At 49.3% G+C, this 25000-nt stretch overlaps 2 protein-coding genes across 2 annotated transcripts in view; one reads left to right on the forward strand and one right to left on the reverse strand.

Annotated features, from left to right (window-relative positions):
- The window catches only part of LOC110167662 (receptor-type tyrosine-protein phosphatase mu-like), a 125180-nt gene extending 117348 nt beyond the window's left edge, over nt 1-7832 (reverse strand). The window contains exon 1 of the mRNA XM_055151198.1: nt 7512-7832. Coding sequence (XP_055007173.1) covers nt 7512-7596 — 85 coding nt within the window. The 5' untranslated portion in view covers nt 7597-7832. The remainder of the gene's footprint in view (nt 1-7511) is intronic.
- Nucleotides 7833-14783: 6951 nt separating this feature from the next.
- The window catches only part of LOC110167661 (zinc finger protein 135-like), a 14870-nt gene continuing 4653 nt past the window's right edge, over nt 14784-25000 (forward strand). The window contains exons 1-7 of the mRNA XM_055150720.1: nt 14784-14922; nt 15429-15648; nt 19849-20262; nt 20566-20619; nt 21734-21934; nt 22283-22481; nt 22598-22965. Coding sequence (XP_055006695.1) covers nt 15435-15648; nt 19849-20262; nt 20566-20619; nt 21734-21934; nt 22283-22481; nt 22598-22965 — 1450 coding nt within the window. The 5' untranslated portion in view covers nt 14784-14922; nt 15429-15434. The remainder of the gene's footprint in view (nt 14923-15428; nt 15649-19848; nt 20263-20565; nt 20620-21733; nt 21935-22282; nt 22482-22597; nt 22966-25000) is intronic.

Consider the following 25000-nt stretch of genomic DNA (forward strand, 5'->3'; position numbering starts at 1 on the left):
GTATGTGTGTGTGTATGTGTGTGTGTGTGTGTGTGTGTGTGTGTGTGTGTGTGTGTGTGTGTGTGTGTGTGTTACTCTGAGCAGAGTAAATGCCACAGTGACACCAGCAGACAGATCACTTCCTGTGAATTTCAGACCCAGACCAGACCTGGTCCAGACCTGGTCCAGACCCAGACCAGACCTGGTCCAGACCTGGTCTGGTCCTGGTTTAGTCCCTACAGTGTCACGTGTGTTTTATGGACTTGTGTAAAATCCCTCAGGTCGAGTCCAGGACAAAGTTCTAGTTTCTGGTTCAGTTCTGGTTCAGTTCTGGTTCAGTTCTGGTTCAGTTCTGGTTCAGTTCTGGTTCTGGTTCAGTTCTGGTCCAGTTCTGGTTCAGTTCTGGTTCAGTTCTGGTTCAGTTCTGGTTCTGGAGCTGAAGCTGCGTCTGGATGAAACTGAGAAACTTGTTCAACATAAATAAACTTTCGTCCAGTTACAAACTCACTGTGACCTTCAGTTTTAAACCCAGATCTGTGAGTAAAACTACACGGACCATGATGCTTTGCTCCAGTTCACTTCAGCCAATGAACAAACAGACTGAAACTCACACCAGAAACATTTGAAATGAACTAAAGAACAGACAAGTGTGAAGAAGAAGAAGAAGAAGAACAAGAAGAAGAAGAAGAAGAGGAGGGAGAGGAGGAGGAGGAGGAGAGGAGGAGGAGGAGGAGAGGAGGAGGAGAGGAGAGGAGGAGGAGGAGGAGGAGGAGGAGAGGAGAGGAGAGGAGGAGGAGGAGGAGAGAGGAGAGGGAGAGGAGGAGGAGGAGGAGGAGGAGAGGAGGAGGAGAGGGAGGAGGAGGAGAGAGGAGGAGGAGAGGAGAGAGAGGAGAGAGGGAGGAGGAGGAGAGAGGAGGAGGAGGAGGAGGAGGAGGAGGAGGAGGAGAGGAGGAGGAGAGAGAGGGAGGAGGAGGAGAGGAGGAGGAGGAGGAGGAGGAGGAGGAGGAGAGGAGGAGGAGGAGGAGGAGGAGGAGAGGAGGAGGAGGAGGAGGAGGAGAGGAGGAGAGGAGGAGGAGGAGAGGAGGAGGGAGGAGGAGGGAGGAGGAGGAGGAGGAGGAGGAGGGAGGAGGAGGAGGAGGAGGAGAGGAGGAGGAGAGGAGGAGGAGAGGAGGAGGAGGAGGAGGAGAGGAGAGAGGAGAGAGGAGAGGGAGGAGGAGGAGGAGGAGGAGGAGGAGGAGAGAGGAGGAGGAGAGGAGGAGAGAGGAGAGGAGGAGAGGAGGAGGAGAGGAGGAGGAGGAGAGAGGAGGAGGAGGAGAGAGGAGGAGAGAGGAGGAGGAGGAGGAGGAGGAGGAGGAGAGGAGAGGAGGAGGAGGAGGAGGAGAGAGAGGAGGAGAGGAGGAGGAGGAGGAGGAGAGAGGAGGAGGAGGAGGAGGAGGAGGAGGAGGAGGAGGAGAGGAGGAGGAGAGAGAGGAGGAGGAGGAGGAGGAGGAGGAGGAGGAGGAGGAGGAGGAGGAGGAGAGGAGGAGAGGAGGAGAGGAGGAGGAGGAGGAGGAGGAGGAGGAGGAGGAGGAGGAGGAGGAGGAGGAGGAGAGGATGAAGAGCTGAGTGTGCAGATGAGGAGATTAGCCAAATCCTGTGTCCATTACAAAGGCTCTAATCTGAACTAATCTGACACAAACACAAGACGAGAACGAGTCAGATGCCCTCCCAGGAACAAGAGGAGGAACAGAGGAACAGAGGAGGAGACGAAGAGGAGGAGAGAGGAACAGAGGAGGAGACAAAGAGGAGGAGGAGGAACAGAGGAGGAGACGAGAGAGAGGAGGAGGAACAGAGGAGGAGGAACAGAGGAGGAGGAGTTTTCATTGAGTTAAATCAGCAAGTTTTGGTTTAATCCTGAAACAGTCTGAAGGATTAAAATCCTCCAAATCCTGTTCAACCCAAAACCTGATCTAGACCTGGTTTAGACCTGGTTTAGTCCTGGTTTAGTCCTGGTTTAGTCCTGGTTTAGTCCTGGTTTAGTCCTGGTTTAGTCCTGGTTTAGTCCTGGTTTAGTCCTGGTTTTGTTCTTTTTAGTTTTGCCTCAAAAAATGGATCAAGTTTTAATTGTCGAGGAGACGAGGAAACGATCAAGGAGACGAGGAGGGAAGGAGGGAGGAGAGGAGGGAGGAAGCGAGCGAGGAGGCTCGTTAGGAGACGAGGTGTTAATGAGCGAAGCCTTAAGGGGCCCGAGTCTAACCCACATTTACCCAACAAAGACCAAGACCAGGACCAGGACCAGGACCAGGACCAGACCAGGACCAGGACCAGACCAGGACCAGACCAGGACCAGGACCAGGACCAGGACCACCAGGACCAGGACCAGGACCAGACCAGGACCAGACCAGACCAGGACCAGGACCAGACCAGGACCAGGACCAGACCAGACCAGACCAGGACCAGGACCAAGACCAGGACCAGGGACCAGACCAGGACCAGGACCAGGACCAGGACCAAAGACCAGGACCAGGACCAGACCAGGACCAGACCAGGACCAAGACCAGGACCAGGACCAGGACCAGACCAGACCAGACCAGGACCAGGACCAGGACCACCAGGACCAGGACCAGACCAGGACCAAGACCAGACCAGGACCAGGACCAGGACCAGGACCAGGACCACCAGACCAGACCAGGACCAGGACCAGGACCAGGACCAGACCAGACCAGGGACCAGGACCAGACCAGGACAGACCAGACCAGGACCAGGACCAAGACCAGGACCAGACCAGGACCAGGACCAGACCAGGACCAGGACCAGACCAGGACCAGGACCAGGACCAGGACCAGACCAGGACCAGACCAGGACCAGACCAGGACCAGGACCAGGACCAGGACCAGACCAGGACCAGGACCGGGTCTAGTTCTGGTCTGTAGTTTGTGTTTTTTTAATGAGGCCACAGAGGATTAGACCAGGTCAGACCTGAGTCAGCTCCAAGTCCTCCTCTCCTACCTCCTAACTCCTATCTCCTAACTCCTACCTCCTACCTCCTAACTCCTACATCCTAACTCCTATCTCCTATCTCCTACCTCCTAACTCCTACCTCCTATCTCCTACATCCTATCTCCTCTCTCCTAACTCCTATCTCCTCACTCCTCCCTCCTAACTCCTATCTCCTATCTCCTAACTCCTATCTCCTCACTCCTCCCTCCTAACTCCTAACTCCTACCTCCTCACTCCTAATTCCTGTCTCCTATTTCCTAACTCCTATCTCCTAACGTCTACCTCCTACCTCCTTGCTCCTATCTCCTCTCTCTTATATCCTGTCTCCTACCTTCTGTTTCCTATCTCCTAATTCCTACCTCCTAACTTCTGCCTCCTATCTGCTACCTCCTAGCTCCTATCTCCTAACACCTAGTTTCCTCTGTGTTTCTCTCAGTTTAAACCCGTCACATTCAGATTCACACAAACGACAGATTCACACAGAGTCTGTCGTCTCTCTGCTCTCTGTGCTGAGTCGCTCCCCCTGCAGAGGTTTGTCCAGTCGCTCTGTTCAGTTTTGTGTCGTGTTTTTGTGTTTTTATGGAGCCTGTGGGCGGAGCCTCGTACAGACTCGTACTGCAGCAGACCGTGAGGAGGGTTTGAACAGGGCCCAGGAGAGATCACTAGATGACTCAGACATGCATGAGTCTAAACTCTGTTCAGGTTTGTGATGAGGAACATCGTTAGAACAAAAACAAACAAACAAACAAACAAAGTCTTTTACAGAAACGTCGATGTTTGAACTGAACAAAGAAAAATCAGGAGGAGCTGAGTTTTATTTTGAAAATCAGGAGGAGCTGAGTTTTATTTTGAAAATCAGGAGGAGCTGGGTTTTATTTTGAAAGTCTCCTTCAGAGTAAAAGCGGCTGATCCGTTTTAAAACACTTAGAAACACTTAGAGGAGAGAATCAGAACAAACTCAATCAGAGCCTCACAGAGGAACATCATTCAATAAGAGTCTGCACCTCCTCAAAGACCTGAGACCGACAACAAGACCGAGAACAAGACCAAGACCAGACCTGGACCAGACCTGGACCAGACCTGGACCAGACCAAGACCAAGAACGAGACCGGACCCAGACCGAACTCCGACCTGAGACCAAACTGAGAACAAACTCAATGCCACAGAGACACAACATTCAATAACACTGCACCTCCTCAAAGACCTGAGACCGACAACAAGACCCAGACCAGGACCAAGACCAGACCTGGACCAGACCTGGACCAGACCTGGACCAGACCTGAGACCCAGACCCAGACCCAGACTCAGACCCAGACTCAGACCTGAGACCCAGACTCAGACCTGAGACCGAGACCCAGACTCAGACCCAGACTCAGACCCAGACCCAGACCCAGACTCAGACCAGACCCAGACCCAGACTCAGACAGACCAGACCCAGACTCAGACCCAGACCCAGACTCAGACCCAGACCCAGACTCAGGACTGGACCGGTTCTTTCCACTGGGTTTAAACCTGGTTGAGTTTGTAGTTTTTTGTGAAGATTTAAAAACCTGTTTATGTGAAAAATAAAAATATCTGAGTTTAAATGTGTTTGTGTGACCTCTGACCCCGACACACACACACACACAGACCCCGACACACACACAGACGCACACACACACCCCGACACACACACAACACACACACCCCGACACACACACACACACACCCCGACACACACACACACGCACACAGACCCCGACACACACACACACCCCGACACACACACACACGCACCCCGACACACACACACACGCACACACCCCGACACACACACACACGCACACAGACCCCGACACACACACACACGCACACAGACCCCGACACACACACACACACACACAGACCCCGACACACACACGCACACAGACCCCGACACACACACACACGCACACAGACCCCGACACACACACACACCCCGACACACACACACACGCACACAGACCCCGACACACACACACAGTTTAAATAAATGATTGGATCTTTATGTTTGTTCAGTTTTTTTCGTTCGTTTCTCGTCAGATTTTAAAAATGAAACGTTTGAATTTTTTCTTCACATTTTTCTGTTTCGTGTTTCAGACAAAAATCAAGAAACTGAAAATATTTTATAAAAAATAAATGTTTGATACACACACACACGACCGATACACACATGACTTGATACACACACACACGACCGATACACACATGACTGATACACACACACACGACCGATACACACGACCGATACACACATGACTGATACACACACACACACACGACCGATACACACGACCGATACACACATGACTGATACACACACACACACGACCGATACACACATGACTGATACACACACACGACCGATACACACGACTGATACACACATGACCGACACACAACCACATGCAACCAATACATGACTGATACGGCCCTGGCTGATCAATATATTGGTCTGTCTCTGTTACAACACACAATACACACACACACACACTATACACACACACACAACACACACAACACACACAACACACTAAACACGTGCGCACACACAGGTCCAGATCGTGTCAGTGTGTGTCTGTGTGTAGTGTGTGTGTGTGTACAGTGTGTGTGTGTGTGTGTACAGTGTGTGTGTGTGTGTGTGTGTGTGTGTGTGTGTGTGTACAGTGTGTGTGTGTGTGTGTGTGTGTGTGTGTGTGTGTGTGTGTGTGTGTGTGTGTGTGTGTGTACAGTGTGTGTGTGTGTGTGTGTGTGTGTGTGTGTGTGTGTGTGTGTGTGTGTGTGTGTACATGTGTGTGTGTGTGTGTGTGTGTGTGTACAGTGTGTGTGTGTGTGTGTGTGTGTGTGTGTGTGTGTGTGTGTGTGTGTACAGTGTGTGTGTGTGTGTGTGTGTGTGTGTGTGTGTGTGTGTGTGTGTGTGTGTGTGTGTGTGTGTGTGTGTGTACATGTGTGTGTGTGTGTGTGTGTGTACAGTGTGTGTGTGTGTGTGTGTGTGTGTGTGTGTGTGTGTGTGTGTGTACATGTGTGTGTGTGTGTGTGTGTGTGTGTGTGTGTGTGTGTGTGTGTGTGTGTGTGTGTGTGTGTGTGTGTGTGTGTGTGTGTGTACAGTGTGTGTGTGTGTGTGTGTGTGTGTGTGTACATGTGTGTGTGTGTGTGTGTGTGTGTGTGTGTGTGTGTGTGTGTGTGTGTGTGTGTGTGTGTGTGTGTGTGTGTGTGTGTGTGTGTACAGTGTGTGTGTGTGTGTGTGTGTGTACAGTGTGTGTGTGTGTGTGTGTGTGTGTTGTGTTTGTGTGTTTTTTCTAAACAAACTTCAATGTGGAGAAATAAACTGAATTATTTTGATCAGAGTCTCCAGATTCTTTTGTCCAAATAAATTCAACATTAGTGAAATGATTCTTATAAAAGTCTAAATATGATCCTGTACAAATATAATAATAATAATAATAATAATTATTATTATTATTATTATTATTATTATTATTATTATTATTATTAATGTGTCATTTCATGTGTGACTGCGGAGTCCTTCTGTTTCTTATTGATCTTCTGTCTGATTATTACTGTATTTTTATTTTTTTTTTAAACATGTCAAATCTGGATCATTTGAGGATTTGGTTCGTGTTTTTTCGTCCCTCGCGCTTCTTTAGAAAAATGATGAAATATTTGGATTATTTCTACATTTTTCTCTCGTGAGGCGCGCGCTTCTCTAGAACTGAACCGATGGATTTTTCTCCCCGAGCGACTCACCGCCCAGAAATGTGGGAGGACAACTGGAACTAAACCAGGACTCAACCGGGACTCAACCGGGACTCAACCGGGACTCAACCGGGTCTGAACCAGGACTGAACCAGGACTGAACCCGGACTAAACCAGGACTAAACCAGGACTAAACCCGGACTAAACCAGGACTAAACCAGGACTAAACCCGGTCTGTAGCGGTTTAGGGTCTGAAACTCCGCATCTTTAGAACCAAAGACGTTTACGCAAAACCTCAAGACTCAGAACAGAGACTGAGGATAAAAAGTGGAAACCAGGTCTAAACCAGAACTAAACCAGGTCTAAACCAGGTCTGGACCAGGACTAAAAGGTGCCTAAGACCTGGAGCCGAACCAAAACTGATCCACTTTAAGGAGCGCGGACATTTTGGACCGACTCATCCCCGTCTCCGTCCCCGCGAACGGAGCTTCAAACTCCGCCACTTCTCCGCGCTCCCCGCTCGGTCCAGGCTCGGTCCAGGCTCGGTCCAGGCTCGGTCCAGGCTCGGTCCAGACTCGGTCCAGGCTCGGTCCGGTCGGTCCGGTTCTGTCCCGGTTCTGTCCCTCGTCTCCTCTCGCGTCTCTCGCCTCTTCGCCTCGAGCGCTGAACTTTTGTGCGACAGAAAAGAGGCGGAGAGTCGGAGCCTGGAAACTTGGACCGACTCTTGGCGCTGACCGCAGCCGGACCACAGCGGCCCGGAGCCGGCCACAGCCGCCCGGACCTCCCGCTGTCGGCCCGGTTCTGGTGCCGGAGGCTCGGTTCGGTGTTTCGGCTCTTACCTTTGAAGCTGTCCCCGCGCGTGCACCGCAGCAGTCCCATGAGCGCGTGCGTGACGAATAAAAGTAAAGTTCCCGAGAGCTCCATGGCGCGCGCCCGAACCGAGGCGGAACCGCGGAGGGAGAGTCCACAAGTCCCGCTCCCCGCGCCGCGACCCGCTCCTCCGGCCCCGGGTCTGGGTCTCTGTCCCCGGGTCTGTCTTGGTCCCGGGTCTGTCTTGGTCCCGGGTCTGTCTTGGTCCCGGGTCTGTCTTGGTCCCGGTTCTCCCGTGCCTCTCAGTCGGTCCCCGGGCGTGTGCGCTTGTGTGTCCCGGTGCTCCGTGCGTCTCTCTCGGTCTCCTCCTTCTCCTCGCACCGCTCCGAGTCCCGAGCCCCGGCGCCGCTGACGTCACGCGGTGGGAGACGCGGGGAGAGAGAGAGGAGCATTCTTGTGTGATTAGAGCCAGGCGCGGCGCGTTAACCGTGTCCTGACCGACAAGTCCCAGAAACAGAGACCAAGAGTCCCGGACCCGGTCTGGACCCGGTCTGGACCCGGTCTGGACCCGGTTTAGACCAAGATTAGTCCTGGTTTAACTGTGTTTAATTCTGGTTTAGAGACGGACTCTGTTAATAAAACCTGAGCCAGTTTTAGTCCAAGTTTAGTCCATATTTAATCCGTGTTTAGTCTTGTTTTGATCCTGGTTTAGTCCTGGTTTAGACCTGGTTTAACCCTGCTCGAGTCCTGGTCTGGGCCTGGTTTAGTCCTGGTCCTGGTCCTGGTCTGGTCCTGGTCCTGGTCCTGGTCCTGGTCTGGTCCTGGTCCTGGTCCTGGTCCTGGTCCTGGTCCTGGTCTGGTCTGGTCTGGTCCTGGTCCTGGTCCTGGTCCTGGTCCTGGTCTGGTCTGGTCTGGTCTGGTCCTGGTCCTGGTCCTGGTCCTGGTCCTGGTCCTGGTCCTGGTCCTGGTCTGGTCCTGGTCCTGGTCCTGGTCTTGGTCCTGGTCCCTGGTCCTGGTCCTGGTCCTGGTCCTGGTCCTGGTCCTGGTCTGGTCTGGTCCTGGTCCTGGTCCTGGTCCTGGTCCTGGTCCTGGTCTGGTCCTGGTCCTGGTCCTGGTCCTGGTCTGGTCCTGGTCCTGGTCCTGGTCCTGGTCCTGGTCTGGTCCTGGTCTGGTCCTGGTCTGGTCCTGGTCCTGGTCCTGGTCCTGGTCCTGGTCCTGGTCTGGTCCTGGTCCTGGTCCCGGTCTCTGGGTCGTAGTCCATTAGAGTCTTTAATGGACTACATTTCCCAGGATGCTCCGTTTATTGGTCTCATAAATCGGTTGTGGATCGATCGAGGCCAAAGACGCTTCACTTTAACTCGATTCAGATGGAACCAGAGCCTCGAGGTCAACGGAACCAAGAGAACAAGAGAGAACATGAAGAGAACATGAAGAGAACATGAAGAGAACATGAAGAGAACACGAAGAGAACATGAAGAGAACATGAAGAGAACATGAAGAGAACACGAAGAGAACATGAAGAGAACATGAAGAGAACATGAAGAGAACATGAAGAGAACATGAAGAGAACATGAAGAGAACATGAAGAGAACACGAAGAGAACACGAAGAGAACACGAAGAGAACATGAAGAGAACACGAAGAGAACACATGAAGAGAACATGAAGAGAACATGAAGAGAACACAAAGAGAACATGAAGAGAACATGAAGAGAACACAAAGAGAACATGAAGAGAACATGAAGAGAACACGAAGAGAACACGAAGAGAACACGAAGAGAACAAGAGAACACGAAGAGAACACGAAGAGAACACGAAGAGAACACGAAGAGAACACGAAGAGAACACAAAGAGAACACGAAGAAAACATGAAGAGAACATGAAGAGAACATGAAGAGAACACAAAGAGAACATGAAGAGAACATGAAGAGAACATGAAGAGAACACGAAGAGAACACGAAGAGAACACGAAGAGAACATGAGAACACAGAGACATGAGAACACAGAGAACATGAGAACACAGAAACATGAGAACACAGAGACATGAGAACACAGAGACACGAGAACACAGAGACATGAGAACACAGAGAACATGAGAACACAGAGACATGAGAACACAGAGAACATGAGAACACAGAGACATGAGAACACAGAGAACATGAGAACACAGAAACATGAGAACACAGAGACATGAGAACACAGAGACACGAGAACACAGAGACATGAGAACACAGAGAACATGAGAACACAGAAACATGAGAACACAGAGAACATGAGAACACAGAGACATGAGAACACAGAGAACATGAGAACACAGAGACATGAGAACACAGAGAACATGAGAACACAGAAAACATGAGAACACAGAGACATGAGAACACAGAAACATGAGAACACAGAGACATGAGAACACAGAGACATGAGAACACAGAAACATGAGAACACAGAGACACGAGAACACAGAGACATGAGAACACAGAAACATGAGAACACAGAGACACGAGAACACAGAGACATGAGAACACAGAGAACATGAGAACACAGAAAACATGAGAACACAGAGACATGAGAACACAGAAACATGAGAACACAGAGAACATGAGAACACAGAGACATGAGAACATAGAGACACGAGAACACAGAGACATGAGAACACAGAGACATGAGAACACAGAAAACATGAGAACACAGAGAACACAGAGAACATGAGAACACAGAGAAACATGAGAACACAGAGACATGAGAACACAGAGAACATGAGAACACAGAGACATGAGAACACAGAGACATGAGAACACAGAAACACGAGAACACAGAGACACGAGAACACAGAGAACATGAGAACACAGAGACATGAGAACACAGAGACATGAGAACACAGAGAACATGAGAACATAGAGACACGAGAACACAGAGACACGAGAACACAGAGAACATGAGAACACAGAGACATGAGAACACAGAGACATGAGAACACAGAGAACATGAGAACACAGAGAACATGAGAACACAGAGACATGAGAACACAGAGAACATGAGAACACAGAGACACGAGAACACAGAGACACGAGAACACAGAGAACATGAGAACACAGAGACATGAGAACACAGAGACATGAGAACACAGAGAACATGAGAACACAGAGAACATGAGAACACAGAGACATGAGAACACAGAGACATGAGAACACAGAGACATGAGAACACAGAGACATGAGAACACAGAGAACATGTCATTCCCTTCATTGTTGTTCTATATTTTGTGTCCTGTATGACACAAACTGACTCCTGTGACTGTTCTACTGTTCTAATATTGTTCTACTGTTCTAACCCTGTTGTTCTTTTGCAGAACAGGTCTGACTTGAATTTGCAATAAACTTTGATTTAAACTTGAACTGAATTTATAAAAAATGAAACTGACCTTTAAATAAATTATGATTCACCTACAAATATTTCTGAGTTTGGACGAATTTATGACGACGAAGAAAAATGAAACGTCTCTTTGTGTCTCTGTGTCTGTGTCTCTGTGTCTGTGTCTGTGTGTCTGTGTCTGTGTCTGTGTCTCTGTGTCTGTGTCTGTGTCTGTGTCTCTGTGTGTCTGTGTGTCTGTGTCTGTGTCTGTGTCTCTGTGTCTGTGTCTGTGTGTCTGTGTCTCTGTGTCTGTGTCTGTGTCTGTCTGTGTCTCTGTGTCTGTGTCTGTCTGTGTCTGTGTCTCTGTGTCTGTGTCTGTGTCTGTGTCTCTGTGTCTGTGTCTGTGTCTGTGTCTGTGTCTGTGTCTCTGTCTCTGTGTCTCTGTGTTCTGTGTCTGTGTCTGTGTCTCTGTGTCTGTGTCTGTGTCTCTGTCTCTGTGTCTGTGTCTCTGTGTCTGTGTCTGTGTCTCTGTGTGTCTGTGTCTCTGTGTGTCTGTGTGTCTGTGTCTCTGTGTCTCTGTGTCTGTGTCTCTGTGTCTCTGTGTCTGTGTCTCTGTGTCTCTGTGTCTCTGTCTCTGTCTCTGTGTCTCTGTGTCTGTGTCTCTGTGTCTGTGTCTGTGTCTGTGTCTGTGTCTGTGTCTCTGTGTCTGTGTCTGTGTGTGTCTGTGTCTCTGTGTCTGTGTCTGTGTCTCTGTGTGTCTGTGTCTCTGTGTCTCTGTCTCTGTGTCTCTGTGTCTGTGTCTGTGTCTGTGTCTCTGTGTCTGTGTCTGTGTCTCTGTGTCTCTGTGTCTCTGTGTCTGTGTCTCTGTGTCTCTGTGTCTGTGTCTGTGTCTCTGTGTGTCTGTGTGTCTGTGTCTCTGTGTCTGTGTCTCTGTGTCTCTGTCTCTGTGTCTCTGTGTCTGTGTGTGTCTGTGTGTCTGTGTGTCTGTGTCTCTGTGTCTGTGTCTGTGTCTCTGTGTCTCTGTGTCTGTGTCTCTGTGTGTCTGTGTCTCTGTGTCTCTGTGTCTGTGTCTCTGTGTCTCTGTGTGTGTGTGTCTCTGTGTCTGTGTCTCTGTGTGTCTGTGTCTCTGTGTCTGTGTCTCTGTGTCTCTGTGTGTCTGTGTCTGTCTCTGTGTGTGTCTGTGTCTCTGTGTGTCTGTGTCTCTGTGTCTGTGTCTCTGTGTGTCTGTGTGTCTCTGTGTCTGTGTCTGTGTCTCTGTGTCTCTGTGTCTCTGTGTCTCTGTGTCTCTGTGTGTCTCTGTGTCTCTGTGTCTCTGTGTCTCTGTGTCTCTGTGTCTGTGTCTCTGTGTCTCTGTGTCTGTGTCTGTGTCTCTGTGTCTCTGTGTGTCTGTGTCTCTGTGTGTGTCTCTGTGTGTCTCTGTGTCTGTGTCTGTGTCTCTGTGTCTCTGTGTCTCTGTGTCTCTGTGTCTCTGTGTCTGTGTCTCTGTGTCTCTGTGTGTCTCTGTGTGTCTCTGTGTCTCTGTGTCTCTGTGTGTCTGTGTCTCTGTGTGTCTGTGTCTCTGTGTGTCTGTGTCTCTGTGTCTGTGTCTCTGTCTTTCTGTCTTTCTGTCTCTTCTTCTTCTTCTTCTTCTTCTTCTTCTCTGCAGCAGCTGTGACCATGAAAGCTCCAGTGTTTCTGTGTTGGAGCAGCAGCTCAAACAAAAAGCCTTTTCACACAAACTCCGGCAGAACCACAGCGCCACCACGAGGACGAACACGAGCGCTGCAGACACAGAGGACAGCAGAGACACGGAGCAGCGGCGCCATCCTGTGGACACACACGGACACTGCAGCAGGATCACGCACAGACAGACAGAGGAACATCACCATGACAACAGAGAAACAGCAAAAAGCATCAGTCACTTTTATAAAACGTCATCGAAACACAAACCTTCACAGAAACCATGTCCACCGTTTGTGCTGCTTTCACTTTTGGAGATATTCATGATTCTTCTACAGGTTTAATTGGGATCACCAGCCCCAGGAAACTTCAAAACGCTCGAAAACTGGAGTCTCCAACCTTTTTCCGGCTCCTTTATAAAACAAAAATACCACAGAGCTGCTCATTTTAGCGACCGCAAAAAAATAGAAAATATATCTCTTTTATAAGAAAGAAAGCGAGACTTTGGGCGCAGTTAGACGCCATTAAAATATAAACCACTGTCCAGTTATGAATGCAAAAAGTTGAATTCACCAATATTTTGTTAAAAAAAAAAAAAGTACAAAAAAAAAAAATTCCCTTTTTCCCCTATATTTATTTATTTACTTATTTATTAAATTGTTGTTGTTATTATTATTATTATTATTATTAATGGGCAAATACGACGGAGTAAAAGGGTCAGATAAAAAAAAAAAGATGCTGGCTCTACGAGAATAAAGTTGTAATATTTTGACATTAAAGTTATAATATTATGAGAATAAAGTCGATATAAAATCAAAGTCAAAGTAAAAAATGCAGCAGAAGAAGAACCTTGTTTTTCAATATAAAACCAAAAATAAGAAAAAGAACAACAAAACAACAAACTAAATTTTCTTCATTATTTGCGCCTCCGGACTAAACCAGAACTGAACCAGAACTGAACCAGAACTGAACCAGGACTAAACCAGAACTGAACCAGAACTGAACCAGAACTGAACCAGGACTAAACCAGAACTGAACCAGGACTAAACCAGGACTAAACCAGGACTAAACCAGGACTGAACCAGAACTGAACCAGGACTAAACCAGGACTGAACCAGAACTGAACCAGGACTGAACCAGGACTAAACCAGGACTAAACCAGAACTGAACCAGGACTAAACCAGGACTAAACCAGAACTGAACCAGAACTGAACCAGGACTAAACCAGGACTAAACCAGGACTAAACCAGAACTGAACCAGGACTAAACCAGGACTAAACCAGGACTGAACCAGAACTGAACCAGGACTAAACCAGAACTGAACTGAACCAGGACTAAACCAGGACTAAACCAGGACTGAACCAGAACTGAACCAGGACTAAACCAGAACTGAACCAGGACTAAACCAGGACTAAACCAGGACTGAACCAGAACTGAACCAGGACTAAACCAGGACTAAACCAGGACTGAACCAGAACTGAACCAGGACTAAACCAGGACTAAACCAGGACTGAACCAGAACTGAACCAGGACTAAACCAGAACTGAACCAGAAGTGAACCAGGACTAAACCAGAACTGAACCAGGACTAAACCAGGACTAAACCAGGACTGAACCAGGACTGAACCAGAACTGAACCAGGACTGAACCAGGACTGAACCAGGACTAAACCAGGACTGAACCAGGACTGAACCAGGTCTAAGACCAGACTGGGACTGAGACCAGGACTGAGACCGGGACCAGACCAGGACTGAAAACGGTTCAGTCAAATAAACGAATGATACACAGATTCTTCTCCTTTACAAAATGCTCCAAATTCTCCACGAGCCGCTGATGTTCTCCTAATATTAACACTTTATTTTGACACGACTTTATTCTCATAAAATTAAAACTTTATTCTCATAAAAATACGACTTTTTCTGGCTTTGACTTTATTCTCATAATATTACGACTTTATTCTCGTAGCGCCAACATTTGCTTAAAAACGACAAAACACAAAGACAATGTGAGTGTAGTGCCTCCCAGTGGCCGAGGGCAGAACTGTTTTCCTTCATTAGTCACTCGATTCACAGTTTTATTTTTTACCAACCTCCACAAACTCTAACTTTTTCCCAACAGAAATGATATATAACGGTATATACAATAATATCAATAAACGTGTTTACTCTCTTCGCTCGATTCGCGATGAAATAAAGAGTAAAAAGTGAAATATTGTGTAAAATAAGCGGCGGTGTTGTTGTGTTGTGTCTCCCGGCCTCCAGGGGGCGTCGTCCCCGCGCCGCGCAGCCGCAGAACAGGCTTCACTTCCGCGCTGCTCTCATGTCCTCCACTCAAACTCCGGACTTCATCTTTTGTTTTTGTCTCTGTTTTACACTTTTATTTCGCACTTTTTACATTTCGTGATCCGGATACGTCGCCGCTCGGGCCCTGACGGTAAAAAGTGCAGTTTAAACGCAGAGTCCGGGAGTTTGTGGAGGAAAAGCCCGCGGAGCTAACAGGCTAACGCTGGATTAGTTCAGAAAAAAGATGAAAACATCAGAAGGATTTTTCTCCCACAAAATCTGAAAATCTGAACAAACAGGAGGGAGTTTTATTTTTATAAACTCACTGAAGCTCGAGTCTGAGCTGCGGGACAGAAAAGTTCAGGAGAAAACGGGATTAGAGAAGTTTTATTTTTATTTATTTGAATTTTTCACCTGAAACAAAAATGAAATATAAAAACTGATTTAATAATAATAAAAAAAAGACCTTTTAAAAACCTGGTTTAGTCCTGTTTTAGTCTTGTTTTAGTCCTGGTTTAGTCCTGGTCTAGTCCTGGTTTAGTCCTGGTCTAGTCCTGGTTTAGTCCTGGTTTAGTCCTGGTTTAGTCCTGGTTTAGACCTGGTTTAGACCTGGTTTAGTCCTGGTTTAGTCCTGGTATAACTCTGGTCTCTCCTCAGGTCTTGATGGACTCGAGGTTGAAGGACGTGGGGGTGCAGTGGGAGCCTCCAGATGTGGACCTGGACCAGGACTTGGACCGGGTCTCGGGTCTGGGTCCGGGTGAAGTCCGCTCGTCCCTCGGGGGTCACGGGGGTCACAGGGAGGTCGGAGTTCAGTGCGACAGGACCGAGACCGCCGAGTCCGGAGTCCAGGTGGATCTGGTCACTCAGGTCCTCTCAGGTCAGACGCCGCGCCTACTGTCACAGAAGCAAGTGCGCGGTTAGCATGCTAGTGGGTTTGATCTGTAAATGACAAGAAAAATGTTTCTGAAGTGAAGAACTTTGGATCAAAATACAAACGGTTTAAAATCAAATACTTTAGTTTTTTTACTTTTTTGGTTCAGACTAGGGATGGGTATGATTAATCGATTAATCGATAATTGATCATTAAGAATTTCATGGATTCCGTTGATTTGAATGGACAAACTGAATGTATGTGTGTGTGTCGTGACCAAACAGGTGTGTACATGTGTCTCTGCATCAGAAGGAGCGACACACAAACAGTGGGTCAGTCTGTAACGAACCCAAGCACAAATGTGGATTTAACCAGGATTTGTAGAAGAAATTCCACACTTTCCGTTGCGTTGGGACAAGTGTGAGTCCATGTGCACAGTGGATAAAGCAGCACATATGTTTCTGTGTCCAGTAGGAAAAAGTTTTTCCAGGTGAGAGTCGCTCAATGTGGATGACGAGGCCCCGCCCCCCTCCCCCCGTACGCTGTCCTGGTTTTGACAAACACAAATCTGGTCACACTGACCTGTATTCACCTGAGTCATGTCTTTTAATCCAACACAAGTTGAACCACATCAGCGACACAAGAGCTGGAGTTTTATCTTCACTTAGTTTATGTAAATTAGTGATGTGGTTTTAAGTTTTGTTTCTGTGAGATTTGAACAAAACTGAATTAAACACATTATAATGTCAAACAGCTGATGTGGATCTAGAGTCGTTATGTTTATATGTCGTAAAGTTGAATTTATTGATGCAGATTAGTGCAAATAGTAATAATAATGATGATCATTTTAATATAAAAACATTCATGATTAATCGATAATCGATCGTTAATTCTTCCGACGATTGATTAAGAAAATTTCATCGAATGCCCGTCACTACTTCAGAGACTTTCTAAAGCGTCACACTGCAGGATTTTTTGGTCTTCAAGGTTGTATAGAGGATTTTTTAAGGGAAGAGAAATACAGCGACCGTCCTTGTGCATGTTCCTCCTCCACAGCTCCTCAGTAGAAACATCTCCTCCTCCCGCCTCTTTACTCTAGAGTCACGTTTGTTTACATCCAGTGCTTGTTCAGAATCACTGTTGAAGTTTCCTGTCTAGAAATATTTTATCGACCGATGCGTCAGTTTTTAGACCCTTCGTCTGCTTCAGTCGCGCCATCGCTGGAAGAAATCTCCAAGAATCACCTCAGTTTGTCTTCGCTCCTTTTCCTCTTCTCTTCTTCTTTCAGCGACCTCAGAAACCGACTTTCTTTTGCGGCGACCTGGTCATGGATTCTCGTCCGACGTCGCGACAAACTTTGTGTGAACTGCAAGGAAGTGACAGTTTGAAAAAGCCTCTAAGAACCGCTTCGTAAACCACGAAATCCCCACGTGCCCACAAGTCACTTTCACTAGAAATGTAGGGAGTTTGATTGACAACCCAACAGCCAATAGAAAATGAGGGAGCCTCGTTTTGTATTGGCTGATGTTTCTCTGGCCTCAACACGTCCAAAGGTGATCGATTTTCATTCTTTTTTTTTTTTGGTCATCATAATTAGAAAGCTGCTGCGTCTCTGTAACAGTATTTAACTTTCACTGATAATTTGAAACTAAAAAAAAAAATCCTCCATACAACCTTTAAATGATTTTTAATCGTGTGATATAAACGTGTGAGTCTGTGATGGCGTCAGATGTTTCCTGTCGACTCTAAAGTGTCAAAGATCAGACCAAACCACAGACTGAGTTTACTTTTTAAAAATGTAATAATATGTTAAATATGTCAATAAAACAAAAGGACTGTTTGAAATAAACATGAATCATAAACCAGGACTGAACTTGGTCTTGAGAGGGAGAAAACCCCGTGTCCATGGAGCAGGGTTTCTGCAAAATCCTGATCCGTCGCTCAACCTCGGTTATGAATTTAAAAAGTCAAGGCCAAAGTGAAAGTCTCCAACTGTTCACCAAGAAACACCTTCCACTGCAAAGACCAAGACGTGATGTTTCTGTAAAACCACAAGAACAAGAAAGTGCAGCTCAGTCTGTTTGTCTTCTGCTCCTCTACATTAACAAACAGGATTTTGTTTTGTCGTCGCTTCACAGACAAAATGTTCTCTGTAAACTCGGGATGATTTCTTAGTCAGACAAATGTTTCCATTTTGGTTCTTCCTGTGGATCAATTCAGGGAGAAGAAATTGGGGCCAAAATCAGGCAAATTCTCCTGTAGTGTGACGCTTTAGTCTCTGAAACAGACTCGTGTTTTCTAAACGTCATCGTTGGTCTCGTTGGTCTCGTTGGTCTCGCGGGTCTTGTTGGTCTCGCGTTGGTCTCGCGGGTCTCGTTGGTCTCGCGGGTCTTGTTGGTCTCGTTGGTCTCGCGGGTCTCGTTGGTCTCGCGGGTCTTGTTGGTCTCGCGGGTCTCGTTGGTCTCGTTGATCTCGTCTCGGGTCTCGTTGGTCTCGCGGGTCTTGTTGGTCTCGTTGGTCTCGCGGGTCTCGTTGGTCTCGCGGGTCTCGTTGGTCTCGCGCGGGTCTCGTTGGTCTCGTTGGTCTCGTCGGGTCTTGCTGGTCTCGTCTTGGTCTCGTTGGTCTGCGGGTCTCGTTGGTCTCGCGGGTCTCGTTGGTCTCGCGGGTCTCGTTGGTCTCGCGGGTCTCGTTGGTCGGGTCTCGTTGGTCTCGCGGGTCTCGTTGGTCTCGCGGTCTCGTTGGTCTTGCGGGTCTCGTTGGTCTCGCGGGTCTTGCGGTCTCGTTCGTTGGTCTCGTTGGTCTCGTTGGTCTCGTTGGTCGTTGGTCTCGCGGGTCTCGTTGGTCTCGCGGGTCTCGTTGGTCTCGCGGGTCGTTGGTCTCGTTGTCTCGCGGGTCTCTTGTTGGTCTCGCGGGTCTCGTTGGTCTCTCGCGGGTCTCGTTGGTCTCGCGGGTCTTCGTTGGTCTCGTTGGTCTCGGGTCTTGCGGTCTCGTTGGTCTCGGGTCTCGTTGGTCGGTCTCGTTGGTCTCGCGGGTCTTGGGGGTCTCGTTGGTCTCGCGGGTCTTGCGGGTCTTGTTGGTCTCGCGGGTCTCGTTGGTCTCGCGGGTCTTGTTGGTCTCGTTGGTCTCGCGGGTCTTGCGGGTCTCGTTGGTCTCGCGGGTCTCGTTGGTCTTGCGGGTCTCGTTGGTCTCGCGGGTCTTGGTGGTCGTTGGTCTCGTTGGTCTTGCGTTGGTCTTGCGGGTCTCGTTGGTCTCGTTGGTCTCGTTGGGTCTCGTTGGTCTCGGGTCTCGGTCTTGGTCTCCGCGGGTCTCGTTTGGTCTCGTTGGTCTCGCGGGTCTTGCGGGTCTTGTTGGTCTCGCGGGTCTTGGTTGCGGGTCTTGTTGGTCTCGGGTCTGGTCTGGTCTCGTTGGTCTCGCGGGTCTCGTTGGTCTCGCGGGTCTCGTTGGTCTCGCGGGTCTCGGGTCTCGGGTCTCGGGTCTCGCGGGTCTCGGGTCTCTTGGTCTCGCGTTGGTCTCGTTGGTCTCGCGGGTCTCGTTGGTCTCGGCGGGTCTTCGTTCATCTCTCGCGGGTCTTGTCTTGGGTCTCGTTGGTCTCGCGGGTCTCGTTGGTCTGCGGGTCTCGTTGGTCTCTCGGGTTTGGTCTCGCGTTGGTCTCGCGGTCTCGCGGTCTCGTTGGTCTCGTCTCGTTGGTCTCGTTGGTCTCGGGTCTCGTTGGTCTCGCGGGTCTCGCGGGGTCTCGTTGGTCTCGCGGGTCTCGCGGGTCGGGTCTCGTTGGTCTCGCGGGTCTCGTTGGTCTCGCGGGTCTCGTTGTCTCGCGGGTCTCGTTGGTCTCGTCTCGCGGGTCTCGTTGGTCTCGCGGGTCTCGTTGGTCTCGCGGGTCTCGTTGGTCTCGTTGGTCTCGCGGGTCTCGTTGGTCTCGGGGTCTCGCGGGTCTCGTTGGTCTCGCGGGTCTCGTCTCGGGGTCTCGTTGGTCTCGTTGGTCTCGCGGGTCTCGTTGGTCTCGCGGTCTCGTTGTCTTGGTCTGCGGGTCTCGTTGATCTCGCGGTCTCGTTGGTCTCGCGGGTCTCGTTGGTCTCGCGGGTCTCGTTGGTCTCGCGGGTCTCGCTGGTCTCGCGGGTCTCGTTGGTCTCGCGGGTCTCGCGGGTCTCGTTGGTCTCGCGGGTCTCGTCTTCGTCGCTGAAACGTTTTCTTCTCTCTGGTTTTGTTCAGGTCCTTCGATGGTTCTTCAGTGTGTGAGTGTGAGAGCAGAGGGACCAGAGGGGGGCGCTCTCCTGCAGCACTGCCACAAACCCAGACCCAGAGGCCGACCCAGACTCAACCGGGACCAGACCAGGACTCAGAACCCGACCAGGATCACACAAGAGACCGGAGACCAGACCAGGACCACACCAGAGACTCAAGATCAAACCAAGACTGTACCAGAGACCAAAGACCAGCTCCAGGGGGATCCAAACCGGACCGGACCAGACACCGAGGACCAGACCAGGACTAAAACCAGGACTCGGACTCGTGAGATCCGGCCCTCGCGGAGGTACCAGGATTATGAGACCCCGGGGAGTCCAGAACGGAAAAGAAGAAGAGGAGCAGAAGAGGAGAAAGACTCAGAGAAGACCAAAGCTACAGGTAAAAAACTCACAGATCTGAACCGTTTTATTCACAGCGACTCTTGAGTGGAACAGTTTCACTCAACACACACAGTCTGCAAAGTCTGGACCAATAAAACAGACGGAACGACTGAGTTTGGACTAAAACAAAGTTCTCATTGGACACTGATTTTTAGGATAATGACAGAAATCTGCTCAGAAAGAAACAACTCTCAGATTTTCAAGGCAGAAAAAAACAACATTTCTGTGTTTTATGGTTGTAAAGGTCAGAGGTCAGATAGTTCAGTTCCAGTTTAAGCCTAATAAAGTGTTCTGTCTTTAGAGGAGGACGAGAACAGAACCAGGAACGACCCAAACTGGACTCCACGAAACAGAGGTGAGTTTGAAAATCTTTAACACTTTAAAACATGTTAGAACATCTGTGTTCTAACACCGACACGGAACATCTGTGTTCTAACACCGACACGGAACATCTGTGTTCTAACACCGACACGGAACATCTGTGTTCTAACACCGACACGGAACATCTGTGTTCTAACACCGACACGGAACATCTGTGTTCTAACACCGACACGGAACATTCAGCTCAGGTGATTCTCTGGGTTTTAAACTTTCAAACTCAAAACAGAAAAATGTTTCTCTTTAAATGACGTTTGAGTTTTCAGATGATCTTTTGTCAGTGTTTGCTCAGGTGAGCTTTGTGTCTCCATAGATTCTGCTGAACATTCTACCACAGACATACATGTAGAACTCCCCCAGTGTGATGTCAGCGTAGAGCAGAGTCTCCTCAGGGTTTATCAAACACACAAACACACGACCTGTCCTCAACACAGCTCTGCACAAATACACGAATATACAAATGCACAAATGTACAAATGTACAAATAGAAAAATATACAAATGTACAAATAGACAAATATCGTATCATTTATTGTGATGATTCAGTATCGATACTATATCGATAAATCACCACGAGGATTTTTTGGTTTATTTTACTAAATAATTTAGTTCCAGTTTCAGTTTTGTTATTTGTTCAGAGGAAGAAACTCTTTTATGTGACACATTTGACATTTTCACTGTTTTGACAATTTAAATGTTTCAGATGAACTTTACACAAGAAGAAGTGATTTAACAAAAACTTTTAGTGTCAAACACATGATTTAGACTTTAGTTTAATTGAATCGTGTTGAATCAATTTGAAATATATCGAATCAAAAGTGCAAAGTATCGACTGGATCGTATCAGCCTCTTCTGAATGATCCAGCTCTGGTCCTGAAGAACTCAAATTTATTAATTAATTATAAATCTGTTGTTCTGTGTTTCCTGCGTCTGTTGACATGAGTCGCTCTGTGTCGCTCTGTGTCGTTCTGTGTGTTCTCGTTCTGTAAAGTTTCTCACTGGAGGATAAAGTCTGGAGACACACGGAGTAAAAACAGGACTGAGTTTAAACTGTGGTCAGAGTTTAGTTTGTGTTGGTTGTTTTGTTTTCAGCGGCTCCTCAGAACTGCGTGTCCCATGATGCCGCGGTGCGTGTGAAGGAGGAGGCGGGGCTTGTGTCGGCGGGGGGCGTGGTCTGTGACGTCTGCGGGAAAGTCCTGAAGACCAAATCGAGTCTGTCCCGACACGCTCTGGTCCACAGCGGCAAACAGCCCCACAGCTGCAGGTTCTGCCCCCTCAGGTTCAACAGGAAAGGTCTGGATCTAAACCAGGACGAGACCGGGACGAGACCGGGACGAGACCGGGACGAGACCGGGACGAGACCGGGACGAGACCTAGACAAGACCAGGGACCACATCAAGGACTGAACCAGGATTAAAGCAGGACTAGACAAGGACTAAACAGGGACTGAACCAGGACTAAACTGAAGTAAATCACTAAAGCTTAAAATGATTTTAATAAAACTGTGAGATGAATATTTATATAAAATATAAGTTTTTGTTTCGTATTTCTGTGTTTCTGTCTTGGTTTTGAAATAGATTTATTTAAACATAAAGTTCCTGGTTTGTATGTTAGTGTTTTAAACGAGTCTTGTTGGTCCAGATAACCTGCGACATCACCTACGCGTCATGCACCCCAACGGCCCCGCCCCCAGAGTGAAGCTCCGCCCCCCACCGCTCACCTGGCTCTGTCACACCTGTGGAAAAACCTTCAGCCACCGCTCCAGACTCAAGACCCACGAGCAAATCCACACGGGAATCAAACCCTGCCAGTGCCCACTGTGCCCCAAGGCCTACATGAGGTCAGACCAAGACCGGGTTTAGACCTGGGTCAGACCGGGACTTAGACCGGGGTTTAGACCGGGTTTTAGACCAGTCTAAACCATGTGTGTCTCACCTGTACTTGTGTCTGTCTCAGGATGAACGACCTGGAGCATCACCTGAAGAGGCTCCACCCTCACGGCGCCGCGTCACCGCCGCCGCCCTCTCAGCTGCTGTGTCACCTGTGTGGGCGGAGCTTCAGTTGTAAGTCCCTCCTCTCGCTGCATCTGCAGAAGCACACGGGCGAGCGGCCGCACCTGTGTCACCTGTGCGGACGCAAGTTCAGCCGCAAACAGCAGCTGCAGGTGCACCGCGCCGCCGTGCACCCGGGGGAGGGGCTACGGCCGCGAGGGGAGGGGCTCCTGCAGCGAGGGGAGGGGCTCCTGCAGCCAGGGGAGGGGCTACAGCGAGAGGACGGAGAAGAGGAAGAAGAGAGAGGAGAGGAGGAGAACGGAGAGAAGAACAGTAAGAACTCAACCTCCTGTATCAGTGTGTCAGACGCCCACACCTGTGTGTGTGTGTCTGTGTGTGTCTGTGTGTGTGTCTGTGTGTGTGTGTGTCTGTGTGTGTGTGTGTGTGTGTGTGTGTGTGTGTGTGTGTGTGTGTGTGTGTGTGTGTGTGTGTGTGTGTGTGTGTGTGTGTGTCTGTGTGTGTGTGTGTGTGTGTGTGTGTGTGTGTGTGTGTGTGTGTGTGTGTGTGTGTCTGTGTGTGTCGTGTGTGTGTGTGTGTGTGTGTGTGTGTGTGTGTGTGTGTGTGTGTGTGTGTGTGTGTGTGTCGTGTGTGTGTGTGTCTGTGTGTGTGTGTCTGTGTGTGTGTATGTGTGTGTCTGTGTGTCTGTGTGTGTGTGTGTCTGTGTGTGTGTACGTGTGTCTGTGTGTGTGTGTGTGTGTGTGTGTGTGCGTGTGTGTGTTTGTGTCTGTGTGTGTTTGTGTGCGTGTGTGTGTGTGTGTGCGTGTGTGTGTGCGTGTGTGTGCGCGTGTGTGTGTGTTTGTGTCTGTGTGTGTGTGTGTGTGTCTGTGTGTGTGTGTGTGTGCGTGTGTGCGTGTGTGTGTGTGTGTCTGTGTGTCTGTGTGTGTGCGTGTGTGTGTGTGCGTGTGTGTGTCAGATGTCCTCCCTCACGTCTCTCTCTCAGGTGTGGTGTGTGACGTGTGTCCCTGTCACACAGGTGTGGTGTGTGACGTGTGTCCCTGTCACACAGGTGTGGTGTGTGACGTGTGTCCCTGTCACACAGGTGTGGTGTGTGACATGTGTTGTGTCCTGTCACACAGATGTGGTGTGTGTGACGTGTGTCCCTGTCACACAGGTGTGGTGTGTGACGTGTGTTCTGTGTTGTGTCCCTGTCACACAGGTGTGGTGTGTGACGTGTGTTGTGTCCCTGTCACACAGGTGTGGTGTGTGACGTGTGTCCCTGTCACACAGGTGTGGTGTGTGACGTGTGTCCCTGTCACACAGGTGTGGTGTGTGACATGTGTCCCTGTCACACAGGTGTGGTGTGTGACGTGTGTCCCTGTCACACAGGTGTGGTGTGTGACATGTGTTGTGTCCCTGTCACACAGATGTGGTGTGTGACGTGTGTCCCTGTCACACAGGTGTGGTGTGTGACGTGTGTTCTGTGTTGTGTCCCTGTCACACAGGTGTGGTGTGTGACGTGTGTTGTGTCCCTGTCACACAGGTGTGGTGTGTGACGTGTGTCCCTGTCACACAGGTGTGGTGTGTGACGTGTGTCCCTGTCACACAGGTGTGGTGTGTGACGTGTGTTGTGTCCCTGTCACACAGGTGTGGTGTGTGACTGTGTGTGTCCCTGTCACACAGGTGTGGTGTGTGACGTGTGTTGTGTCCCTGTCACACAGGTGTTGGTGTGTACGTGTGTCCCTGTCACACAGGTGTGGTGTGTGACGTGTGTTGTGTCCCTGTCACACAGGTGTGGTGTGTGACGTGTGTTGTGTCCCTGTCACACAGGTGTGTGTGTGTGTTCCACACAGGTGTGGTGTGTGACGTGTGTCCCTGTCACACAGGGTGTGTGGTGTGTGTCCTGTCACACGTGTGTGACGTGTGTCCCTGTCACACAGTGTGTGTGTGACGTGTGTCCCTGTCACACAGGTGTGGTGTGTGACGTGTGTCCCTGTCACACAGGTGTGGTGTGTGACGTGTGTTGTGTCCCTGTCACACAGATGTGGTGTGTGACGTGTGTCCCTGTCACACAGGTGTGTGTTGACGTGTGTTCTGTGTTGTGTCCCTGTCACACAGGTGTGGTGTGTGACGTGTGTTGTGTCCCTGTCACACAGGTGTGGTGTGTGACGTGTGTCCCTGTCACACAGGTGTGGTGTGTGACGTGTGTCCCTGTCACACAGGTGTGGTGTGTGACGTGTGTCCCTGTCACACAGGTGTGGTGTGTGACGTGTGTTGTGTCCCTGTCACACAGGTGTGGTGTGTGACGTGTGTCCCTGTCACACAGGTGTGGTGTGTGACGTGTGTCCCTGTCACACAGGTGTGGTGTGTG

The sequence above is a fragment of the Boleophthalmus pectinirostris genome, unplaced genomic scaffold, assembly GCF_026225935.1.
Source record: "Boleophthalmus pectinirostris isolate CB_2022bp ecotype Guang Dong unplaced genomic scaffold, ASM2622593v1 HiC_scaffold_15, whole genome shotgun sequence".
Classification (NCBI taxonomy): Eukaryota; Metazoa; Chordata; class Actinopteri; order Gobiiformes; family Gobiidae; genus Boleophthalmus; species Boleophthalmus pectinirostris.